Source organism: Somniosus microcephalus, chromosome 1, assembly GCF_052327205.1.
Source record: "Somniosus microcephalus isolate GS21.2 chromosome 1, FLI_Smic_1.0, whole genome shotgun sequence".
In the NCBI taxonomy this organism is placed as follows: domain Eukaryota; kingdom Metazoa; phylum Chordata; class Chondrichthyes; order Squaliformes; family Somniosidae; genus Somniosus; species Somniosus microcephalus.
In genome coordinates this window covers 31,366,387-31,390,062 of record NC_140987.1, presented here as the reverse complement: position 1 = coordinate 31,390,062, position 23,676 = coordinate 31,366,387, and the positions used below count along the sequence as shown (strand labels likewise).

General features: G+C 46.6%; 1 protein-coding gene across 1 annotated transcript in view; it reads right to left on the bottom strand.

The window, feature by feature from the left end:
* Positions 1-23,676, bottom strand: part of LOC147124013 (polypeptide N-acetylgalactosaminyltransferase-like 6) — a 184,186-nt gene that overhangs the window by 25,319 nt on the left and 135,191 nt on the right. The window contains exon 3 of the mRNA XM_086002743.1: positions 18,031-18,169. Within this exon, the coding sequence (XP_085858869.1) occupies positions 18,031-18,169 (139 nt within the window). The remainder of the gene's footprint in view (positions 1-18,030; positions 18,170-23,676) is intronic.

The window sequence follows — 23,676 nt, the reverse complement described above, 5'->3', positions numbered from 1 at the left end:
GTGATCTGAAATTGTTGAACTCGATGTTGAGTCCAGAAGGCTATAAAGTGCCTAATCGAAAGATGAGGTGCTGTTCCTCGAGCTTACATCGAGCTTCATTGGAACAGTGTAAGAGGCTGAGGACAGAGAGGTCAGAGTGGGAGTGGAGCGGAGAATTAAACTGACAGGCGACCGGAAGCTCGGGATCACGGGGGACTGAACGGAGGTGTTCCGCCAAGCGGTCACCCAATCTGCGTTTGGTCTCCCCAGTGTAGAGTAGACTACATGGTGAGCAGCGAATACAGTATACTAAATTGAAAGAAGTACAAGTAAATCGCTGTTTCACCTGGAAGGAGTGTTTGGGGCCTTGGAGGGTGGGAAGGGAGGAGGTAAAAGGGCAGGTGTTGTTTCTTCTGCACTTGCATGGGAAGGTATGGCGAGAAGGGGAGAGGGTGTCAGGGGTGATTGAGGAGTGGACCAGGGTGTGACGGAGGGAATGGTCCCTTCGGAATGCTGAAATGTCCCTTTCACAAACCTTCCATTTTGTTCTCTCCACAGATGCTGCCTGACCTCCTGTGTTGAGTATTTCCAGCATTTTCTGTTTCTGTTATAAATTTATGGAGGGCGGAAGATGGGTGGCCGGCCTGGGGTGTGTTGAAATACTCAAGTCTAGAGCTAAGGGTGAGGGTTTCAGCAGCAGATGAGCTGAGGCAAGGGCGGCGTCAGGCGATGTTACCGAGGTGGAAATGGGCAGTCTTAGTGATGCCGCGGGATGACCTGTGGTCGGAAGCTTATCTCGGAGTCAAATACGATGCCAAGGTTGCAAACAGCCTTCTATGACTGCAAAGGGCTTTGGGATGTCCTGTGGTTGTGAAAGGTGCTATATAAATGCGAGTTCTTTCTTTCTACTTTATTATGTTGTCATGGCCTCTGCTTCAATCACTAACTGAGGTAGTGCACTCACAGCCTCACAAATCTCTTTGTATAAAATAAAGTTTATGGCGGCCAGCAATTCCCCCAAATGCCGGTCGGATGAATGACCAGGCAATCCATTTCTTCTGGTGGTGCTGGATGAGGGAGTAACCTTGGCCAAGGCAGAAAGAAAGACTTGCATTTCTATAGCGCCTTTCATGACCACCGGACGTCTCGAAGCGCTTTACAGTCAATGAAGTACTTTTTGAAGTGTAGTCACTGTTGTAATGTGGGAAACGCGGCAGCCAATTTGCGCACAGCAAGCTCCCACAAACAGCAATGTGATAATGACCAGATAATCTTTTTTTTTTGTTATGTGGATTGAGTGAGAAATATTGGCCCCAGGACACCGGGGAGAACTCCCCCTGGTCTTCTTCGAAATAGTGGCATGGGATCTTTAACGTCCACCTGAGAGAGCAGACGGGGGCCTCGGTTTAACGTCTCATCGGAAAGACGGACGAAAGGAGGACTCCACACTCTTCTTGAAATAGCTTTAATGCCCAGCTGAACAAGCAGGTCAGATGTCGGTTTACCGTCACATCAGAAGGATGAACCATCAGTAGAAATACTCGGTTGGCGCAGTCTTCGATAATTAAATTGCTCACTGTGTAAACGTAACTGGTTCTGGTGAGGCACTGCACCTGCTAAACATACATCTATTACCTTTCTTTTATTCTGCACGTCATTCATAGGAGCACAGGAACAGGAGGAGGCCATTCAGCCCCTCGAGCCTGTTCCACTATTCAATTAGATCACAGTTGATCTGTATCTTAACTCCATCTGCCCCCCTTGGTTCTGAAGTCCTTCATGCTCCTGCCTAACAAAAATCTTACCAATCTCAGTTTTAAAATTTTCAATTGACCCCCAGCCTCAACAGCTTTTTGGGGGGAGAGGGTTCCAGATTTCTGCTACCCTTTGTGTGAAGAAGTGCTTCCTGACATCACCTCTGAATGGCCTGGCTCTAATTTTAAGTTTATGCCCCCTTGTTCTGGACTCCCCCTACCAGAGGAAATAGTTTCTCTCTATCTACCTCATCAACTCCTTTAATCATCTTAAACACCTCAATTAGATCACCCCTTAATCTTCAATACTCAAGAGAATAGAAGCCTAGTCTATGCAACCTGTCCTCATAATTTAACCCTTTCAGCCCCGGTACCACTCAAATTTGATGTCCGAAGGCAAGTAAGTGTCAAATCTCCGGTAGATGCCTTCTGAAATCTTACCTTGCCGATAATTTGTCTAGTTTAAACATTCCACTTCTACAAGAACGTGGAAAGAAATTGCATCTGTCCAAATAGAGAAAGGAGAGATAAATGAACAGCTGAGTCTGAAGAGGGAGCTGATGTTTGATAAGACAGACAGCGGAGCATATTCCAAGGCGTGAATTCAGAAGAAAAAGCGAGATGAATCACAACTTTAGAGAATTTCCGCCGTAAAATATTGCACCATTAAGGGACAACAGACGCTTTTATATTTTGAAAGGTCTGATTTCTCTCTCTTGTCGGTGCTACCCAGTTAAGTGGCACCTCCACCGAGACCTTTCTCAGTACCCTATTGCTGGGAATACAATGCCCACTTGTCATCAGGCAAGTGACAACCACAGCTTTAGGAACTACCAGCGCGAAGGGTCTGAGCAACAATTTACATAGTAATTGTCTCCAAATGTCAGGGTATTCAATTTACAGCTCTGGTTTCAGTCAGACACCATTCCCTCTCTAATGTAGCCTTGTCACTGTGGCTCGATAAAGCAGTGATAACCAGTAATTTTTTGCTGTGGCTTTTGACAGCTTTGTAAAATTAGTCTAGAGAGAGAGACAGAGAGAGAAATGGGACTTCTTCTGTGCTTCACTGTTGGGAGGTGATCAGCTATTAGCCCGAATGCTGGCTCCATGCTCAACCCTGACATTATCGTTTTTTGATCACCAGCTTTCGTGCTCAGGAATGAAATGAGAATTACGTTGTAACCACATGTGTACCGTAAAATTTTACACAGGACGGGAGATGGGGCTTCTGACAGGCTCCCAGTTGAGTAAAGCAACACGTAGCATTGCAGAGAATTTACAACACAGAAAAAGGCCATTCGGCCCAACTGGTCCATGCCGGTGTTTATGCTCCACCCACCCTACTTCATCTCACACGATCAGCATAACTTTTCTATTCTTTTCTCTCTCATGTACTGATCTAGCTTTACCTGAAATGCATCCGTGCTATTCATCTCAACTACTCCTTGTGGTAGCGAGTTCCACATCCTCACCAGTCTCTGGGTAAAGAAATTTCTCATGAATTCTTTATTGGATTTATTATTGACTATCTTATATTCATGTCTCCTAGTTTTGGACTCCTCACAAGTGAAAACATCTTTTCTAAGTCTACCCTATCAAACACCATCCTAATTTTGAAGAAAATGTGGACAGAGGAAGTTACAATGGACAAAGTTTCATAGAGGAGGGGGTTATGCTTCAACTGTGTAAAACACTAGTTAGGCCTCAGCTAGAGTGCTGCGTGCAGTTCTGGTCACCACATTACAGGAAAGATGTGATTGCACTAGAGAGGGTACAGAGGAGATTTACAAGGATGTTGCCGGGAGTAGAGAATCTGAGCTATGAGGAAAGACTGGATAGGCTGGGTCTGTTTTCCTTGGAACAGAGCAGGCTGAGGGGAGACCTTAGTGAGGTGTGTAAAATTATGAGGGGCACAGATAAAGTGGGTAGAAAGGACCTATTTTCCTTAGCAGAGGGGTCAAAAACCAGCGGGCACAGATTTAAAGTAATTGGGGGAAGGTTTAGAGGGGATTTGAGGGGAAATTTCTTCACCCAGAGGGTTGTGGGGGTCTGGAACCCACTGCCTGAAAGGGTGGTAGAGGCAGGAACCCTAACCACATTTAAAAAGTACTTGGATGTGCACTTGGGATGCTCTAACCTGCAGGGCTACGGACCAAGAGCTGGGAAGTGGGATTAGGCTGGATAGCTCTTTGTTGGCCAGCGTGGACACGATGGGCCAAAATGGCCTCCCTCTGTGCTGCAACTTTCTATGATTCTATGATTCTATAATTCTATGAGCTACACCGAGCCTACAGCACAGAAACAGGCCATTTGGCCCAACAGGCCCATGCCGGTGTTTATGCTCCTCTCGAGCCTCCTCCCACCCTTCTTCATCTGACCCCATCAACATATTCTTCTATTCCTTTCTCCCTCATGCACTTATCTAGCTTCCCCTTAAATGCATCTATGCTAGTCGCCTCAAACACACCTTGTGCTAGCGAGTTGCACTGTCTGGGTGAAGAAGTTTCTCCTGAATACTTTTTGGCCTAGAAATTCAGTGGGCTGCGCCACCAGTTAGCGCCCAAAGAGGGCACTCAGTGGCTTTAGCGCCACTGGCCACGCCTCCCGCGATATTTAGCGGGGCGCTAATGGCAGCGTTAGCTTGTAGCGCTGCGCCGCCACCGATGATGTCATTGGTGTGCACAGCGCCCCGCTCCCGCCCCGATCGCGATATTTGGTCGCGCCCGCCTCTGTAACGCCGGTCGCAAATCGCGACCGGTTCACAGGCCCTACCTGTGGCGGTAGTGGCGCAAATTAAGGTGGAGGTGCGGGGCGGCCATTTTTTCCGGTGGCCGCCTGCCAGCACCTCCTCGCGCCGCCCTCCCCGGCCTCCTGATCCACCCCCCGGGCAGTGCCGGCTGTGTCCCAAAAGCCCGGCACTTCTCCTCGGTGTCGGGCTCTTTTGCTGGCACTCGCGATCGGTGATTGCGCTGGTGCAGGCCCCTCCCCCTTAAGAAGGGGAGGAAGGCCTGCAGTACAGCAGCGCGCCGTGCCACAGCATGTGGCGCTGTGGCACGTAGCGCGGCGATATTCAGTTTGAGCGCCCCAAGCGGGACGCGGGGAGCCTCGAGCAGCGCCCCGAGTCCCTCTTGGGGCGCACCCACTGAATATCGGGAGGGCGCAAGCGGCTCTGGCCAGAGCGCAAATTCCGGCGCCCAGGCGAGCTTGGCGCCCCAAGCGCGGCGCCACTGAATTTTTAGCCCTTTATCGCATGTTTTAGTGACTGTTCTTCTTTGTGTCTGATACTGAAGGAAAGCTCCCTGAGGTGCCCTTGCTAGGGTGAACTCGTGACTCATCAAACCATCTCCTGCTCTAAGGCATTCTTTGACAGGACCAGTGAACCCTCTTTATCTCCCTCAGTTATCCCATGAAACATATAAGATACTGAGGGGGCTCGACAAGGTGGATGCAGAGAAGATGTTACCCCTCATGGGGGAATCTAGAAGTAGGGGGCGTAGTTTCAGAATAAGGGGTCACCCATTTAAAACTGAGATGAGGAGGAATTTCTTCTCTCAGGGGGTCGTAAACCTGCGGAATTCTCTGCCCCAGAGAGCTGTGGAGGCTGGGTCATTGAATACATTTAAGGATTTTTGAACAGTAAGGGAATGTTGGATTATGGGGAGGGGGCAAGGAAATGGAGCTGAGCCCAAGATCAGATCAGCCATAATCTCATTAAATGGCGGAGCAGGCTCAAGGGGCCAAATGGCCTACTCCTGCTCCTACTTCTTATGTTCTTATGATGTGCAAGCCTTTAAAATCCAAACTTGGCATCCCTCAACACTTGATTCTGTCTTCCCTTTTACTTTGTTGAACCTTGATGGTGTCCTGAACTACAGGGTTGCCAACTTTGGTTGGATGTATTCTATGGAGGTTTTGTCACATGACTTCTTGTCCTCTGCCCCGCCCACATCTCCAATATTTTTATAATAAGTAATAAACAAAAATGTTGAGAGAAAATGTAAAAAAAACATTGTTTTTAATGCCCCTATGACTTTTCTCCCGGGTTGCTCATGACAGTATCCAGGAGATTAATCTTCAATTCCTGGAGACTCCAGGGAAATCCTGGAAGGTTGGCAACCATGGGCTTTGCTCCTTCACCTGGATTCCGCAATAATAAAAAGAAATTACAGAAGAATTATTGACAAATTCAGTAGTTTTTTTTGAAGAGGTGCCTGGTTGGATAGGTAAAGGGAGATCAGGAGACAAACGACCCGAAATTCGTGTGGAAATAGGAACCAGGGACCGCGAGGTAAAAAATTAAAAGAAAATTCCGCAGGAGCCTCCTCCACTCGCCAGTTAAAAACCGACAGAACAGAACCTAATTTGCCCACGTCATTAGGCGCTGACTGACATGAATCTTATCATTCATGTGGAAATGACTTATGTAATAATACTGGGCGGCCTGCTGGTGGCGCTGTCCAGGGAGAGTATAAATACTCGGGCATGGGCCCAGCTTGCTCAGGACATTCTTTAACAGGAACTAGTGAAGGACACAACTAGATCTCCATGTTGAAAAACAGTTGATTAAAGCCTTGTTTAATACTCAGACCAAGTGCCTAGTAGTTTTCTTACGTCACTGACCATGCCACGAAGCGGGGGTGGGGGGGAATGGGGTCATTTGCACGGTTTGGGTGAGCTATCAGTGCCTGCAAGGGCACTTCAGGGGCACTTCCACCTTCCCGATCTAAACTTGTACAGTGGAGTGGCCCTCAACTCTTCTGCCTGAGGAATCCCCCAGACCCTTCCTGGCTGTAGGTAAGAGTAAACTTAACCAAACCATGGCTAAACTTAACCAAACCTTTGCTCTAAAAGAAAAAGCAAAGAAAGAAAGAAAGAATGAATCTGCATTTATATAACGCCTTTCATGACCTCAGGACGTCCCAAATTGCTTTCCGGCCAATGAAGTACGTTTGAATTGTAGTCACTGTTGTAATGTCGGAAACGCAGCAGTCAATTTTTTGCTATTTTCAAGCTCCCACAAACAGCAATGTGATAAAAGAAAGAAAGACTTGTACTGATACTTGATAATGACCAAATAATATCTTTTTTTAGGAGCCATCTTGCCTCAACACATAAGGTGTTGCACCCCGCTGTTTTTCTGCCCAGTGCTTATATTAGATGAGAAATCATGGGCTTTGGGCCCAGTGCTTTTTGTCCTATGTCCTGGGGCAGCACCGAAATCAGCCCTCTAATGCCAAACAATAATGGCAGACCATCTGACTTGGGAGCCGTAGCTTTTCAAGGCTCTGCTCCTGACAGGTGCACGGTTTGAAGTTGGGGCTGATTGCCCGACCTGGGCTCCTGGCTAGCGAGGACACAGACCGGGAGCCTCACCTCGCAAAATTGCCCCAATGGACCACAAAGAAAAAGAGAACCTCTCGGGTGGATGTAAAAGATCCCACGGCACTATTTCGAAGATTAGCAGGGGAGTTATCCCCGGGTGCCCTGGGCCAATATTTATCATTGACCAACATCACTAAAACAGATTCTCTGGTCATTATCACATTGCTGTTTGTGGGAGCTTGCTGTGCGCAAATTGGCTGCTGCGTTTCCCACATTACAACAGTGACTACACTTCAAAAGTACTTCACTGGTTGTAACGCGTTTTGGAATGTCCTGAGTTCGTGAAAGGCGCTATAGAAATGCAAGTCTTTCTTTCTTATACTTGATGAATTTTGGAAGGATGAATGAGGAGAGGCAATATAAATTAAATAGTATAATTTTAAAGGGGGTGCGGGAACAGAGAGACCTGGGGGTGTATGTACACAAATCTTTGAAGGTGGCAGGACAAGTTGAGAAGGCTGTTAAAAAAGCAAAGGAGATCCTGGACTTTATAAAAAGAGGTATGGGGGAAAAATTGAGTCGCGCCCCCTTTGAGGTGCTAACTTCGCCGGGGCGCTAAAAGTAAAACATTAGTGCCCTCATGGCTGAAATTCATCGGTAGCGCCCCAAGGGAGAAGTGGGGTGCTACTGGAAGCACCCCGCCTCCCTCTTGGGGCGCTGCGAGTGAATATTGCGGCGCGACGTGCCGTGGTACTACAGGCCTTCCTCCCCTTCTTAAAGGGGAGGGGCCTTGCGCAGCGCGACACGGGGCCCAACTGGGCCACCAGGGATCAGAGTGCCGGCAAAAGAGCCCGGCACTCAAGAGAAGTGCCGGGCTCACGGAGCGCAGCCGGCACTCTGCAGGGGGTGGGGTCTGCAGAGGAAGCCGGGTACGGCAGAGGGGGCAGGTACTGGCAGGCGGCCAGCAACAAAAATGGCCGCCCGGCACCTCGCCTTTAATTAGCGCCGCCCCCACCGCAGGTAGGCCCCCCTGACCCCGTCGGATATAGCGTCTGGTGGTAAGTCAGGGGGCGCTACCGAAGATCGGAGCAGGGCACTGCGCACAGTGATGACATCATCGCCAGCGTCGCAGCGCTGAGGGGTGCTAACAGTTACCGCCGTCGCTAACCTCTCACTAAATTTTGTGGGCGGCATCGCACCTGGATGCTAGTTGCACTAACGGGAGGTGGAAAGCAACCAAATTTTTAGGCCTCTATAGAGTACAAATGCAAAGAAGTCATGTTAAGCCTTTACAATTCACTGATTAGGCCTCAGCTAGATTGTGTTCAATTCTGGGCACCACACTTTAGCAAGAATGTCAAGGCCTTGAAGAGGATGTAGAGGAGGTTTACTAGGGATGAGGGACTTCAGGTATGTGGAGAGACTGGGGATTGTTCTCCTTCCTTAGAGCAGAGAATGTTAAAGGGAGATTTAATAGAGGTGTTCAAAATTATGAGGGGTTTTATTAGAGTAAATAAGAAGAAACTGCTTCCAGTGGCGGGGGAGGTCGGTAGCCAGAGGACACAGATTTAAGGTCAATGAGAAAAGAACCAGAGGGGAGATGAGGAGAACTTTTTTTACACAGCGAGTTGTTGTGATCTGGAATGCGCTGTTTGAAAGGGTGATGGAAGCAGATTTAATGGTAACTTTCAAAAGGGAATTGGATATATACTTGAAGGGTGTGGAAGTGGTTTGGGTAGAGATGAGAAATGATAAAGGCAAGAAGTCCCTTGTGGGAGTGGTGTACAGGCCCCCTAACTGTAACCACATGGTTGGGTGGAGTAAAAAGGAAGAAATCTTCTCCTTCTTAGGCAGTCCCTCGGAACTGAGGATGACTTGCTTCCACATTAAAAATAAGTTTGCAGGTGACTGATGAGTCCAATGCCGGACCTACAGTCTCTATCACAGGTGGGGCAGAAGGTGGTTGAAGGGGCGGGTGGGTGGGGTGCTTGGGTTGACATGCGCTCCTTGCGCTGCCCGCGCTTGGCTTCCGACTGCTCCCGGCGAAGAGACTCGAGGTGTTCGGCGCTTCTCCTCCACTTTGTGCGGTCTTGGGCCAGGGATTCCCAGGTGTCGGTGGGGATGTTACACTTTGTCAAGGAGGTTTTGAGGGTGTTCTTGAAGCGTTTCCTCTGCCCACCTGGGGCTCTCTTGCCGTGCTGGAGCTCCGAGTAGAGCGCTTGTTTTGGGAGTCTCGTATCGGGCGTGCGGACAAAGGAAGAAATAATGGGAGCTTGTCAGAAAGGTACAGCAATAATCATGGGGGATTTTAATCTACATATAGACTGGAAAAATCAGATGGGCAAGGTAGCCTAGATGAGGAGTTCATGGAATGTTTTCGGGATAGTTTCTTAGAACATCACATTCTGGAGCCAACCAGAGAGCAGGCTATACTAGACCTGGTATTGTGCAATGAGATAGGATTAATTAATGACCTCATAGGTAAGGTGCCCCTAGGTAGCAGCGATCATAATATGATTGAATTTTACATTCAGTTTGAGGGAGAGAAGAGTGGGTCCAAGACTAGTATTTTAAACTTAAATAAGGGCAATTATGAGGGCCTGAAAGCAGAGCTAGCTAAAGTGAACTGGCAAATTAGGTTAAGGGATAGATCAATAGAGTTGCAGTGGCAGACATTTAAGGGGATATTTCAGAATACACAGAATAGATACATTCCAACAAGAAAGAAAAATTCCAAGGGGAGGACCCATCATCCGTGGTTAACTATAAAAGTTAAAGATAGTATCAAACTTAAAGAAAAAGCATATAATTGCGCAAAGATGAGTGGCAGATCAGAAGATTGGACAGAATATAAAAAACAGCAAAGAATGACTAAAAGATTAATAAGGAGAGAAAAATTAGAGTACGAGAGAAAGCAAGCTGGAAATATAAAAACAGATAGTAAGAGTTTCTATAGCTATTTAAAAAAGAAAAGAGTTAACAAAGTGAGCGTTGGTCCTATAGAAAGTGAGTCTGGGGAATTAATAATGGAAAATAAGGAGATGGCAGTTGAATTGAACAGGTATTTTGCATCGATCTTCACGATAGAGGATATAAGTAACATCCCAGAAATAGCTGTAAATCAGGAAATGGAAGGGAGGGAGGACCTCAAGAAAATTACAATCACCAGGGAAGTGGTACTGAGCAAATTGTTGGAGCTGCGGGCTGACAAGTCCCTGGGTCCTGATGGACTTCATCCTAGGGTCTTAAAAGAAGTGGTTAGTGAGATAGTTGATGCATTGGTTTTAATTTTCCAAAATGCCCTAGATTTGGGGAAGGTTCCATTAGATTGGAAAATAGCGAATGTAATTCCTTTATTCAAAAAGGGAGGGAGACAGAAAGCAGGAAACTACAGGCCAGTTAGCTTAACATCTGTCATAGGGAAGATGTTAGAAGCTATTATTAAAGATGTTATAGCAGGGCACTTAGAAAAGTTCAAGGGAATCAGGCAGAGTCAACATGGTTTTGTGAAAGGGAAATCACGTTTAACCAATTTATTGGAGTTCTTTGAGGAAGTAACATGTACTGTGGATAAAGGGGAACCGGTGGATGTACTGTACTTAGATTTCCAGAAGGCATTTGATAAGGTGCCACATCAAAGGTTACTGCGGAAAATAAAAGCCCATGGTGTAGCGGGCAACATATTGGCATGGATTGAAGATTGGCTAGCTAATAGGAAACAGAGAGTAGGCATAAATGGGTCATTTTCTGGTTCTCAAGATGTGACGAGTGGTGTGCCACAGGGATCAGTGCTGGGGCCTCAACTTTTTAAAATTTATATAAATGACTTGGATGAAGGGACCGAAGATATGGTTGCTAAATTTGCTGATGATGCAAAGATAGGTAGGAAAGTAAGTTGTGAAGAGGACATAAGGAGGCTACAAAGGGATATAGATAGGTTAAGTGAGTGGGCAAAGATCTGGCAAATGGAGTATAATGTGGGAAAATGTGAAATTGTCGATTTTGGCAGGAAAAATAAAAAAGAAGCATATTATCTAAATGGTGAGAAAATGCAGAGCTCTGAGATGCAGAGGGATCTGGGTGTCCTAGTGCATGAATCACAGAAGGTTACTATGCAGGTACAGTAAGTAATTAGGAAAGCTAATATAATGTTATTGTTTATTGCGAGGGAAATTGAATACAAAAGTAGGGAGGTTATGCTTCAGTTATACCGGGCATTGGTGAGACCACATCTGGAGCACTGTGTACAGTATTGGTCTCCTTATTTAAGGAAGGATGTAAATGCATTGGAAGCAGTTCAGAGAAGGTTTACTAGAATAATACCTGGAATGGGCGGGTTGTCTTATGAGGAAAGGTTGGACAGGCTAGGCTTGTATCCGATGGAGTTTAGAAGAGTGAGAGGTGACTTGATTGAAACATATAAAATCCTGAGGGGTCTGGACAGGGTGGATGTGGAGAGGATGTTTCCTCTTGTGGGAGAATGTAGAACTAGGGGTCACTCATTTAAGACAGAGATGAGGAGAATTTTTTTCTCACAGAAGGTCGTGAGTCTTTGGAACTCTCTTCCTCAGAGGGCGGTGGAAGCAGAGTCTTTGAATATTTTTAAGGCAGAGGTAGATAGATTCTTGATAAGCAAGGGGGTGAAAGGTTATCGGAGGTAGGTGGGAATGTGGAGTAATCAGATCAGCCACGACCTTATTGAATGGCGGAGCAGGCTCGAGGGGCCGAGTGGCCTTCTTCTGTGTTGCATAAATCTATAAGAACGAAAGTGCTACAAACACAAATCAGAGAGGATGAGCAGTTAGCCAGCAAAACGACCAAAGATATTTGAAATATAAAATGCTGGATGTGTGCTGGTGAGGAGAATCGAAACAAAAATGCTTCCCTAATGATAAGGGCAGTGAACAATTCTACGTTGTAACATTTGGTATCAGCCGCTGATGACATTACGGCAAAACAGAAGCTGAGAGCAAACCTCTTCCACACCTTTGCAGCGAAACTGAAGTCAATCTTTGCTTTCTATCCCTGGGCTAAAGTCAATTATTTCCACCTACGACATGGCCATACTTTCAGCCAATTCCACGAGCACGTGACCGGCCAATGGCTCTGTGCGCGCGACAGACAGTAATGGAAACTATTCTTTATCCTGAGTGCCTTTCCAGTCAGATGTATTAGAGGCCTGATCCCGTGAGGGGTACAAAAAAACCTAATACCTTTGGAGCCTCTGGAGCTGCCAGCCAGCCCCCAGGCACTGTTGTGTCAGAGTCTAGAAGTCAGTGAAAAAGTAGACTGGCGGTTTCTTAGCAACGGAAGGAAGCAGGGTATGAGGAGAATTGTATTTTTAAAGTCAGAAAATGCTGGAAATACTCAGCAGGTCAGGCGGCATCTGTGGAGAGAGAAACAGAGTTAACGTTTCAGGTCGATGGCCCTTCGTCAGAACTGGAAAAAGTTGGAGATGGAACAGGTTTTTAAGCAAGTGTAGGGGCAGGGGTAGGGGGGAGGGGAGGAAAGAACAAAAGGGAAGGTCTGTGATAGGATGGAAGGCAGGAGAGATTAAGAGACAAAAGGGATGATGGTGCGAGGCAAAAGGATATGGTAATGGGACAAGTTAAGAAACAAAAGATGACTCTAGAAGAAGTGTAAATGGCAATGGTAGATTGATCGACAGCTGCAATGTGAGAGAGAGAAAAGAAATGATAGGGGCATCTCTCTCTACAGATGCTGCCTGACCTGCTGAGTATTTCCAGCATTTTCTATTTTTATTTCAGATTTCCAGCATCCGCAGTATTTTGCTTTTGTATTTTTGAAGTGTTAGCTTAAAGCAATCAGGGTGGAAATAGTATAATTGAAACATGGATTTAATAAGTTTCAGGTGGAAAACATTAAGCTAGAATAAGTTTTGGGTGATACGGAAGCTGGAGTGATTTCAGGTGATGCAACATTAAACTGAAACCGGTTTGATCATATCGTCATAGTCATAGAGTTATACAGCACAGAAAGAGACCATTCGGCCCATCGTGTCCGTGGCAGCCATCAAGCCCTGTCTATTCTAATCCCATTTTCCAGCACTTGGTCCATAGCCTTGTATGCTATGGTGTTTCAAGCGCTCATCTAAATGCTTCTCGAATGTTGTGAGGGTTCCTGCCTCTACCACCCTTTCAGGCGGTGAGTTCCAGATTCCAACCACCCTCTGGGTGAAAAAGTTTTTCCTCAAATGACCTCTAAACCTCCTGCCCCTTACCTTGAAACTATGCCCCCTGGTTATCGACCCCTCTACTAAGGGGAAAAGTTCCTTTCTATCCACCCTATCTATGCCCCTCATAATTTTGTACACCTCAATCAGGTCCCCCCTCAGCCTTCTCTGCTCTAAGGAAAACAACCCCAGCCTGTCCAGTCTCTCTTCATAGCTGAAGCGCTCCAGCCCAGGTAACATCCTGGTGAATCTTCTCTGCACCCTCTCCAATGCAATCACATCCTTCCTATAGTGTGGCGACCAGAACTGCACACTGTATTCCAGCTGTGGCCTAACTAGCGTTTTGTACAGCTCCATCATAACCTCTCTGCTCTTCTATTCTATGCCTCGGCTAATGAAGGCAAGTATCCCATATGCCTTTTTAACCACCTTATCTACCTGTCCTGCTGCCTTCAGGGATCTATGTACATGCACACCAAGGTCCCATTGATCCTCTGTCCTTCCTAGGGTCCTACCATTCATTGTGTATTCCCTTGCCTTGCTAGTCCTCCCAAAATGCATCACCTCACACTTTTCAGGGTTAAATTCCATTTGCCACTGTTCTGCCCATCTAACCAACCCATCTATATCCTCCTGTAACCTGAGGCTTCCCTCCTCGCTACTTACCACTCCACCAATTATCGTGTCATCTGCGAACTTACTGATCATATCTCCTACATTCATATCTAAATCATTAATGTACACTACAAACAGCAAAGGACCCAGCACCGATCCCTGCGGTATACCATTGGACACAGGCTTCCAGTCACAAAATCAACCTTCAACCATCACCCTCTGCCTCCTGCCATGAAGCCAATTTTGGATCCAATGTGCCAAATTGCCCTGGATCCCATGGGTTCTTACCTTCTTGACCAGTCTCCCATGTGGGACTTTGTCAAAAGCCTTACTGAAGTCCATGTAGACTACATCAACTGCACTATCCTCATCCACACACCTAGTCACCCCCTCGAAAAATTCAATCAAATTGGTTAGACATGATCTCCCCCTGACAAAGCCATGTTGACTATTCTTGATTAATCTTTGCCTCTCCAAGTGGAGACTAATTCTGTCCCTCAGAAGTTTTTCCAATAATTTCCCTACCATTGATGTTAGGCTCACTGGCCTGTAATTCCCTGGTTTATCTCCACTACCCTTCTTGAATAATGGTACTACATTAGCTGTTCTCCAGTCCTCTGGCACCTCCCCTGTGACCAGAGAGGTTCTGAAAATTTGTGTCAGAGCCCCTGCAATCACCTCCCTTGCCTCACACAGCAGCCTGGGATGCGCCTCGTCTGGGCCTGGGGATTTATCCACTTTTAAGCCCGCTAAAATCGCTCGTACCTCCTCCCTCTCAATACTAATTTGTTCAAGTATATCACAATCCCACTGCCTGATTTCTATGCCTACATCGTCCTTCTCCATAGTGAACACAGATGCAAAATATTCATTTAAAACCTCACCTACATCTTCCGGCTCTACACACAGATTGCCACTTTGGTCCCTAATGGGCACTACTCTTTCCCTGGTTATCCTCTTGCCCTTAATATACTTATGAAACACCTTGGGATTTTCCTTTATTTTGCCCACCAGTGTTTTTTCATGCCCCCTCTTCACTCTCCTAATTTCTTTTTTAAGTACCCCCCCTGCACTTTCTATACTCCTCTTGGGCTTCCACTGTTTTTAGTCCTTTGTATCTGCCAAAAGCCTCCTTTTTTTGCCTAATCCATTCTTGTATATCCCTTGACATCCAGGGTTCCCTGGGTTTGTTGGTCCCACCCTTAACCTTTACTGGAACCTGTTGGCGTTGTACTCTCTCTATTTCCTTTCTGAAAGACTCCCACTGCTCTGATGTGGATTTTCCTACAAGTAGCTGATCCCAGTCCACTTTGGCCAGATCCTGCCCTATCATATTAAAATCGTCCTTCCCCCAATTTAGAAACATAGAAACATAGAGATAGGAACAGGAGTAGGCCATTCGGCCCTTCGAGCCTGCTCCGCCATTCAATGAGATCATGGCTGATCTTCGTCTGAGATCATAGCTGATCTTACCAGTTCAGTACCCCGTCCCCGCCTTTTCTCCGTAACCCTTAATCCCCTTAGCCTTCAGAAATATATCCAATTCTCTCTTGAAAATATTTATTGAATTAGCCTTCGCAGCCCTCTGTGGCAGGGAATTCCACAGGCTCACCACTCTTTGAGTGAAGAAATTCTTCCTCATCTCTGTTTTAAATGATTTGCCCGCTATTTTTAGACTGTGGCCCCTGGTTCTGTGCTCCCCGGCCATTGGAAACATTCTCTCTGAATTCAGCCTGTCCAGGCCTGCCATAATTTTATATGTTTCGATGAGATCCCCTCTCAATCTTCTAAACTCCAGTGAGTACAAGCCCAAACTATTTAATCTCTCTTCGTAGGTCATTCCCGCCATTCCAGGTATCAGCCTGGTGAATCGCCGTTGCACTCTTTCCATGGCAAGAACATCCTTCCGCAGATGGGGCGACCAAAACTGTACACAATACTCCAGATGCGGTCTCACCAGCACCTTGTACAGCTGTAGTAAGGTATCCCTATTCCTATACTCGAACCCCCTTGATATGAAGGCCAACATACCATTTGCCTTCTTAATCGCCTGTTGCACCTGCATGCTCTCCTTCAGTGACTGGTGCACAAGAACACCCAGGTCCCTCTGCACTTCCCCATCTCCCAATCTATTGCCGTTTAGATAATAATCTACCCTCCTGTTTTTACCCCCAAAGTGGATAACCTCGCATTTATAACCTTTATTTCCGGTCCATCTTTGTCCTTTTCCATGACTACCTTAAATCTCACCGAATTATGGTCACTGTCACCAAAATGCTCTCCTACTGACACTTCTACCACTTGCCCGGCTACATTCCCTAGTACTGCCCCCTCTCTTGTGAGACTTTCTACATGCTGGCTCAAAAAGCTCTCCTGGATGCACTTTAAGAATTCCGTACCCTCTAAGCCTTTCACACTCTGACTATCCCAGTTAATATTGGGGAAGTTGAAATCCCCAACTATTATTACCCTATTATTCCTACACTTCTCTGAGATTTGCCGACATATCAGTTCCTCTATCTCCCCCTGATTGTTTGGGGGCCTATAGTACACTCCCAGCAAATTGCTTGCCCCCTTTTTGTTTTTAAGTTCTACCCATATGGCCTCATTAGAGGAACCTGCTAAGATATCATCCCTCCTTACAGCAGTAATTGACTCCTTGATTAATATTGGGACACCTCCTCCTCTTTTACATCCCTTCTGTTTTGCCTGAAGATTCTATTCCCCTGAATATTGAGCTGCCAGTCCTGCCCCTCCCTCAGCCATGTCTCTGTGATAGCAACAATGTCATATTCCCATGTGTTCATCAACACCTTCAATTCATCTGCCTTACTCGCAAGACTCCTTGCATTAAAATAAATGCCATCCAGCTTTGCCATATTCCCTTGTGCCATTACATATTTATTCTGCCTTCCAGGCTGACTTGTTTTTCCTCTATATTTGGCTGTGCATCACTCCCTACTATAGCTCCACTCTGTATCCCATCCCCCTGCCAAGTTAGTTTAAACCCCCCCCGCAACAGTACTAGCAAACCTCCCCGCAAGGATGTTGGTCCCGTTCCGGTTCAGGTGCAATCTGTCTGACTTATACAGGTCCCACCTTCCCCAGAAACAGACCCAGCAATCCAGGAAACTAAAGCCCTCCCTCGTGCACCAAATTTTTAGCCACGCATTCATCTGCTCTATCCTTCTATTCCTATACTCACTAGCACGTGGCACCGGCAGTAATCCAGAGATTACAACCTTTGAGGTCCTGCTTTTTAATCTGCTACCTAGCTCCCTAAATTCTTGTTGCAGGACCTCATCCCTCTTTCTACCTATGTCATTGGTCCCAATGTGAACCACAACCTCTGACTGTTCGCCCTCCCCCTTCAGAATGCCCTGCAGCCGTTCAGTGACATCCTTGACCCTGGCACCAGGGAGGCAACATACCATCCTGGGGTCACGTCTGCGGCCACAGAAACGTCTATCTGTTCCCCTTACGATAGAATCCCCCATCACTATTGCTCTCCCACTCTTTTTCCTCCCCTCCTATGCAGCTGAGCCACTCGTAGTGCAACGGACTTGGCTCTTGCTGCATTCCCCTGAGAAATTATCTCCCCCAGCAGTATCCAAAACGGAAAATCTGTCGGAGAGGGAGATGGACCCAGGGGGCTCCTGCACTACCTCCCTAGTTCTTTTACTCGGTCCAGCTTGCGTAAAGTAACTGATAAGAAGCAACAGTGCGGACAGTTGCAGCGATAAGGAAGCAAGGCCGGCAAACTGATAGAGATTCCCTGATGTTTGATAATTAAAACAGCAGAGTTTGGAGAGGAAACCACATAAAACAGCCCATTGTACGAGGACTTTTAGGAGCACCACGGACAACATCAGAACAAGACACCGCAGGAAAGGAACCTTCGCTCTCTCTTTCCAGGATAAAGAATCTGATCGATTCTTCGCTTTGAGTTGTACTCGCTAGAGAGAAAGAGATTTGTATGAAAAGTTACTCATTTTCTATTTGGTACAAACTGCCGCTTCGTGTGTCAAACTAAATTCTTTAAAGTTAGAAAATAACTTCAGCGTCTCGCTCGATTTCTTAGCCTTTTGTGTTCTGAACAATAGAGAAAAGTAATCTTACAGTAAGTAGCCGGGTCAAGCACCACGGACATTTCCTTTCTGCACTTACTTTGGATGTCGAATGTCCGGCAGCGAACGGTCCAGGGCAATGCTGTTGCTCACGTAAATGTTGAAACCGTTTTCCCTGTACGCTGAATCGGACTGATCCTCCTCCGCCAGCGGGTAAGGCTTCCCGTGCTCACCCTTTCCTGCAACAAAGATTGAGATCAGCAGTCTGTGCCCGACAAATGGCTCCCGGGCTGAGATTCTGACCGCGGACTCTCCCGGCGGCCGTGCTGGGACAGTGAGCTGGGGGAAATTAATGGAAGTGGGACATGTCAGCGGGGGAAATTAATGGAAGTGGGACAAGTCAGCGGGGGAAATTAATGGAAGTGGGACATGTCAGTGGGGGAAATTAATGGAAGTGGGACAAGTCAGTGGGGGAAATTAATGGAAGTGGGACAAGTCAGTGGGGGAAATTAATGGAAGTGGGACAAGTCAGTGGGGGAAATTAATGGAAGTGGGACAAGCCAGCGAGGGAAATTAATGGAAGTGGGACAAGCCAGCGAGGTCCCCCTCGATTTCCCAACCCGTCTTCCTTGTGGGCACATCTACCTCAATGGAAGCCTTCGATTGCGGAATCAGCCCTTCAATAACAAACAACAACGACAGCAACTTGCATTTATGTAGTGCCTTTAACACAGTAAAACATCCCAAGGTACTTCACAGGAACATTATCAGACAATATTTGACACCGAGCCACTTAAGGAGATATTAGGGCAGGTGACCAAAAACTTGGTTAAAGAAGTAGGCTATGAGGAGCACCTTAAAGAAGGGGAGAGAGAGGCGGAGAGGTACAGGGAGGGAATTCCAGAGCTGAGGGCACAGGCAGCTGAAGGCACGGCCACCAATGGTGGAGCGATTAAAATAGCAGATGCCCAAGAAGCCAGAATTGGAAGAGCGCAGAGATCTCGGAGGGTTGTAGGGCTGGAGGAGATTACAGAGATAGGGAGGGGGGGCGAGGCCGCGGAGGGATATGAAAACAAGGATGAGAATTTCAAAATCAACGCATTGTTGGACCGGGAGCCAGCGTAGGCCAGTGAGCACAGGGGTGATGAGTGAACGGGACTTGGTGCGAGGTAGGATACCGGCAGCAGAGGTATGGTCAGTTCAAGTTTATGGTGGGTAGAACATGAGAGGCCAGGAAAGCGTTGGAATAGTCAACAAAGGGTGATTATTTGTTAAAAGGTCTCTACCTAGGGTTGCCGTGGAGTCTCCAGGAATTGAAGATTCATTTCCAGGACATAGAACCATAGAAACATAGAAAAATAGGAGCAGGAGTCAGCCATTCGGTCCTTCGAGCCTGCTCCACAATTCAATATGATCATGGCTGATCCTCTATCACAATACCATATTCCCGCTCTCTCCCCATACCCCTTGGCGCCTTTTGCAACTAGAAATCTATCTATCTCCTTCTTAAATATATTCAGTGACTTGGCCTCCACAACATAGAAACATAGAAACATAGAAGATAGGAGCAGGAGAAGGCCATTCAGCCCCTCGAGCCTGTTCCACCATTTAATGAGATCATGGCTGATCATTCAAATTCAGTACCCTTTCCCTGCTTTCTCCCCATATCCCTTGATCCCTTTAGCCTTAAGAAATATATCTAACTCCTTCTTGAATATATTAATGAATTGGCCTCAACTGCCTTGTGTGGTAGAGAATTCCACAGGTTCACCACTCTCTGGGTGAAGAAATTCCTCCTCATCTCAGTCCTAAATGGCTTACCCCTTATCCTTAGACTGTGACCCCTAGTTCTGGACTCCCCAGCCATCGGGAACATCCTTCCTGCATCTAGTTTGTCTAGTCCTGTTAGAATTTCATAAGTTTCAATGAGATCCCCTCTCATTCTTCTAAATTCTAGCGAATATAAGCCTAATCGACCCAATCACTCTTCATACGTCATTCATGCCATCCCAGGTATCAGTCTGGTGAATCTTCGCTGCACTCCCTCCATGGCAAGAACATCCTTCCTCAGATAAGGCGACCAAAACTGCACACAATACTCAAGGTGTGGTCTCACCAAGGCCCTGTACAACTGCAGCAAGACATCCTTGCTCCTGTACTCGAATCCTCTCGCTATGAAGGCCACCATACCATTTGCCTTCTTAACCGCCTGCTGCAACTGCATGCTTACCTTCAGTGACTGTTGCACAAGGACACCCAGGTCTCATTGCACTTCCCCGTTCAGATAATAATCTGTCTTCCTGTTTTTGCCACCAAAGTGGATAACCTCGCATTTATCCACATTATACTGCATTTGCCATGCATCTGCCCAATCACCCAACCTTTAACGTGTAGCACCTTTAATGTAGTAAAATGTCCCAAGGCGCTTCACAGAAGCGTGATAAGACAAAATATTGACACCGAGCTACATGAGGAGAAATTAGGGCAGAGCTTGCTCAAAGAAGTAGGTTTTAAGGAGCGTCTTAAAGGAGGAAAGAGAGGTAAAAAGGCGGAGAGGTTTAGGGAGGGAATTCCAGAGCTCAGGGCCTTGGCAACTGAAGGCGCGACCAAAAAAGGTTGATGTTCAAGAGGGCAGAAGTAGAGGAGCACAGATATCTCGGAGGGTTGTGGGGCTGGAAGAGATTACAGAGATAGGGAGAGGCGAGGCCAAGGAGGGATTTGAAAACAAGGATGACAATTTTGAAATTGAAACTTTGCTTAACCGGGAGCCAATGTGAGTCACCGAGCACAAGGGTGATGGGTGAATTGGAATTGGCACGATTTAGGACATGGGCTTTAACTTTACACGCTAATCTCTTATGTGGGACCTTATCGAAAGTCTTCTGAAAGTCCAAATACACCACATCCACTGGTCATAGAGTCATAGAGTCATAGAGTAATACAGCACGGATAGAGGCCCTTCGGCCCATCGTGTCCGCGCCGGCCATCAAGCCCTGTCTAATCTAATCCCATATTCCAGCATTTGGCCCGTAGCCTTGTATGCTATGGCATTTCAAGTGCACATCCAAATGCTTCTTAAATGTTGTGAGGGTTTCTGCCTCCACAAACCTTTCAGGCAGTGAGTTCCAGACTCCAACCACCCTCTGGGTGAAAAAGTTCTTTCTCAAATCCCCTCTAAACCTCCCGCCCTTTACCTTGAATCTATGCCCCCTAGTTATTGACCCCTCTACTAAGGGAAAAAGCTCCTCAGCATCCATCCTATCTATGCCCCTCATAATTTTGTACACCTCAATCATGTCCCCCCTCAGCCTCCTCAGCTCCAAGGAAAACAAACCCAACCTGCCCAGTCTCTCTTCATAGCTGAAGCGCTCCAGCCCTGGTAACATCCTGGTGAACCTCCTCTGCACCCTCTCTAACGCGATCACATCCTTCCTGTAGTGTGGCGACCAGAACTGCACACAATATTCCAGCTGTGGCCTAACCAGTGTTTTATACAGCTCCATCATAACCTCCTTGCTCTTATATTCAATGCCTCGGCTAATGAAGGCAAGTATCCCATATGCCTTTTTTACCACCTTATCCACCTGTTCCGCCGCCTTCAGGGATCTGTGTACTTGCACACCCAGATCCCTCTGACCCTCCGTCTTGCCTAGGGTCTTTCCATTCATTGTGTATTCCTTTGCCTTGTTAGTCCCCCCAAAGTGCATCACCTCGCACTTTTCCGGGTTAAATTCCATTTGCCACTGTTCCGCCCATCTGACCAACCCATCTATATCGTCCTGCAGACTGAGGCTACCCTCCTCGCTATTTACCACCCTACCAATTTTTGTATCATCCGCGAACTTACTGATCATACCCTTTACATTCATATCCAAGTCATTAATGTAGACCACAAACAGCAAGGGACCCAGCACCGATCCCTGTGGTACCCCACTGGCCACAGGCTTCCAGTCACAAAAACAACCTTCGACCATCACCCTCTGCCTTCTGCCACTAAGCCAGTTTTGTATCCAATGTGCCAAGGCACCCTGGATTCCATGGGCTCTTACCTTCTTGACCAGTCTCCTGTGCGGGACTTTATCGAAGGCCTTACTGAAATCCATGTATACCACATCCACTGCGTTACCCTCATCCACACACCTAGTCACCCCCTCAAAAAATTCAATCAAATTAGTCAGACATGATCTTCCCTTGACAAAGCCATGTTGACTATCCCTGATTAATCCTTGCCTCTCCAAGTGGAGACAAATTTTGTCCCTCAGGATTTTTTCCAATAATTTTCCTACCACTGATGTTAGGCTCACTGGCCTGTAGTTCCCCGGTTTTTCCCTACTACCCTTCTTGAATAATGGTACTACATTAGCGGTTCTCCAGTCCTCTGGCACATCCCCTGTGGCCAGAGAGGTCCTGAATATATGTGTTAGAGCCTCCGCAATCTCCTCCTTTGCCTCACACAGCAGCCTGGGATACATTTCATCCGGGCCTGGGGATTTATCCATTTTTAGGCCAGCTAAAACCGCCAATACCTCCTCCCTCTCGATGTTAATATGTTCGAGCATATCACAGTCCCCCCGCCCTATTTCTATGTCTACATCGTCCTTCTCCATAGTGAAAACAGATGCAAAAAATTCATTTAGAACCCCTCCTACATCTTCCGGCTCCACACACAGATTGCCACTTTTGTCCCTAATGGGCCCTATTTTTTCCCTAGTTATCCTCTTACCCTTAATATACTTATAAAACATCTTCGGATTTTCCTTTATTTTGCTTGCCAGTGTTATTTCATGGCCCCTCCTTGATCTCCTAATTTCTTTTTTAAGTATCCCCCTGCACTTTTTGTACTCCTCTAGGGCTTCCTCCGTCTTTAGCCTTTTGTATCTACCAAAAGCCCTCCTTTTTTTCCTAATCCATTCTCGTATATCCCCTGACATCCAAGGTTCCCTGTGGTTTTTGGAACCACCCTTGACCTTTACGGGAACATGTTGCCATTGTATGATCTCAATCTCCCTTCTGAAAGCCTCCCATTGCTCCGATGCGGATGGTCCTCCCTTATCTATCAGTTACATCCTCAAAAAATTCCAGTAGATTAGTCAAGCATGATTTACCTTTTGTAAATCCATGTTGACTTTGTCCGATCCCGTCACTGCTTTCCAAGTGCTCTGCTATTACATCTTTTATAATGGACTCTAGCATTTTCCCCACTAGCGATGTCAGGCTTACCGGTCTATAATTCCCCGTTTTCTCTCTACCACCTTTTTTAAATAGTGGGGTTACATTAGCTATCCTCCAATCCATGGGAACTGATCCAGAGGCTATAGAATTTTGGAAGATGACCAGCAATGCATCTACTATTTCTAGGGCCACTTCCTTAAGTACCCTGGGATGTAGATTATCAGGCCCTGGGGATTTATCGACCTTCAATCCCATCAATTTCCCTAACACCATTTCCCTACAAATACTGATTTCATTCAATTCCTCCCTCTCATTAGACCCTATGTTCCCCAACATCTCTGGGAGGTTATTTGTGTCCTCCTTTGTGAAGACAGAACCAAAGTATGTTTTTAGTTGGTCTGCCATTTCTTTGTTCCCCATTATAAATTCCCGTGATTCTGACTGCAAGGGACCTACACTTGACTTCATCAATCTTTTTCTCTTCACATATCTATAGAAGCTTTTACAGTCAGTTTTTATGTTCCCTGCAAGCTTACTCTCATAATATATTTTCCCCTTCTTAATTAATCCCTTT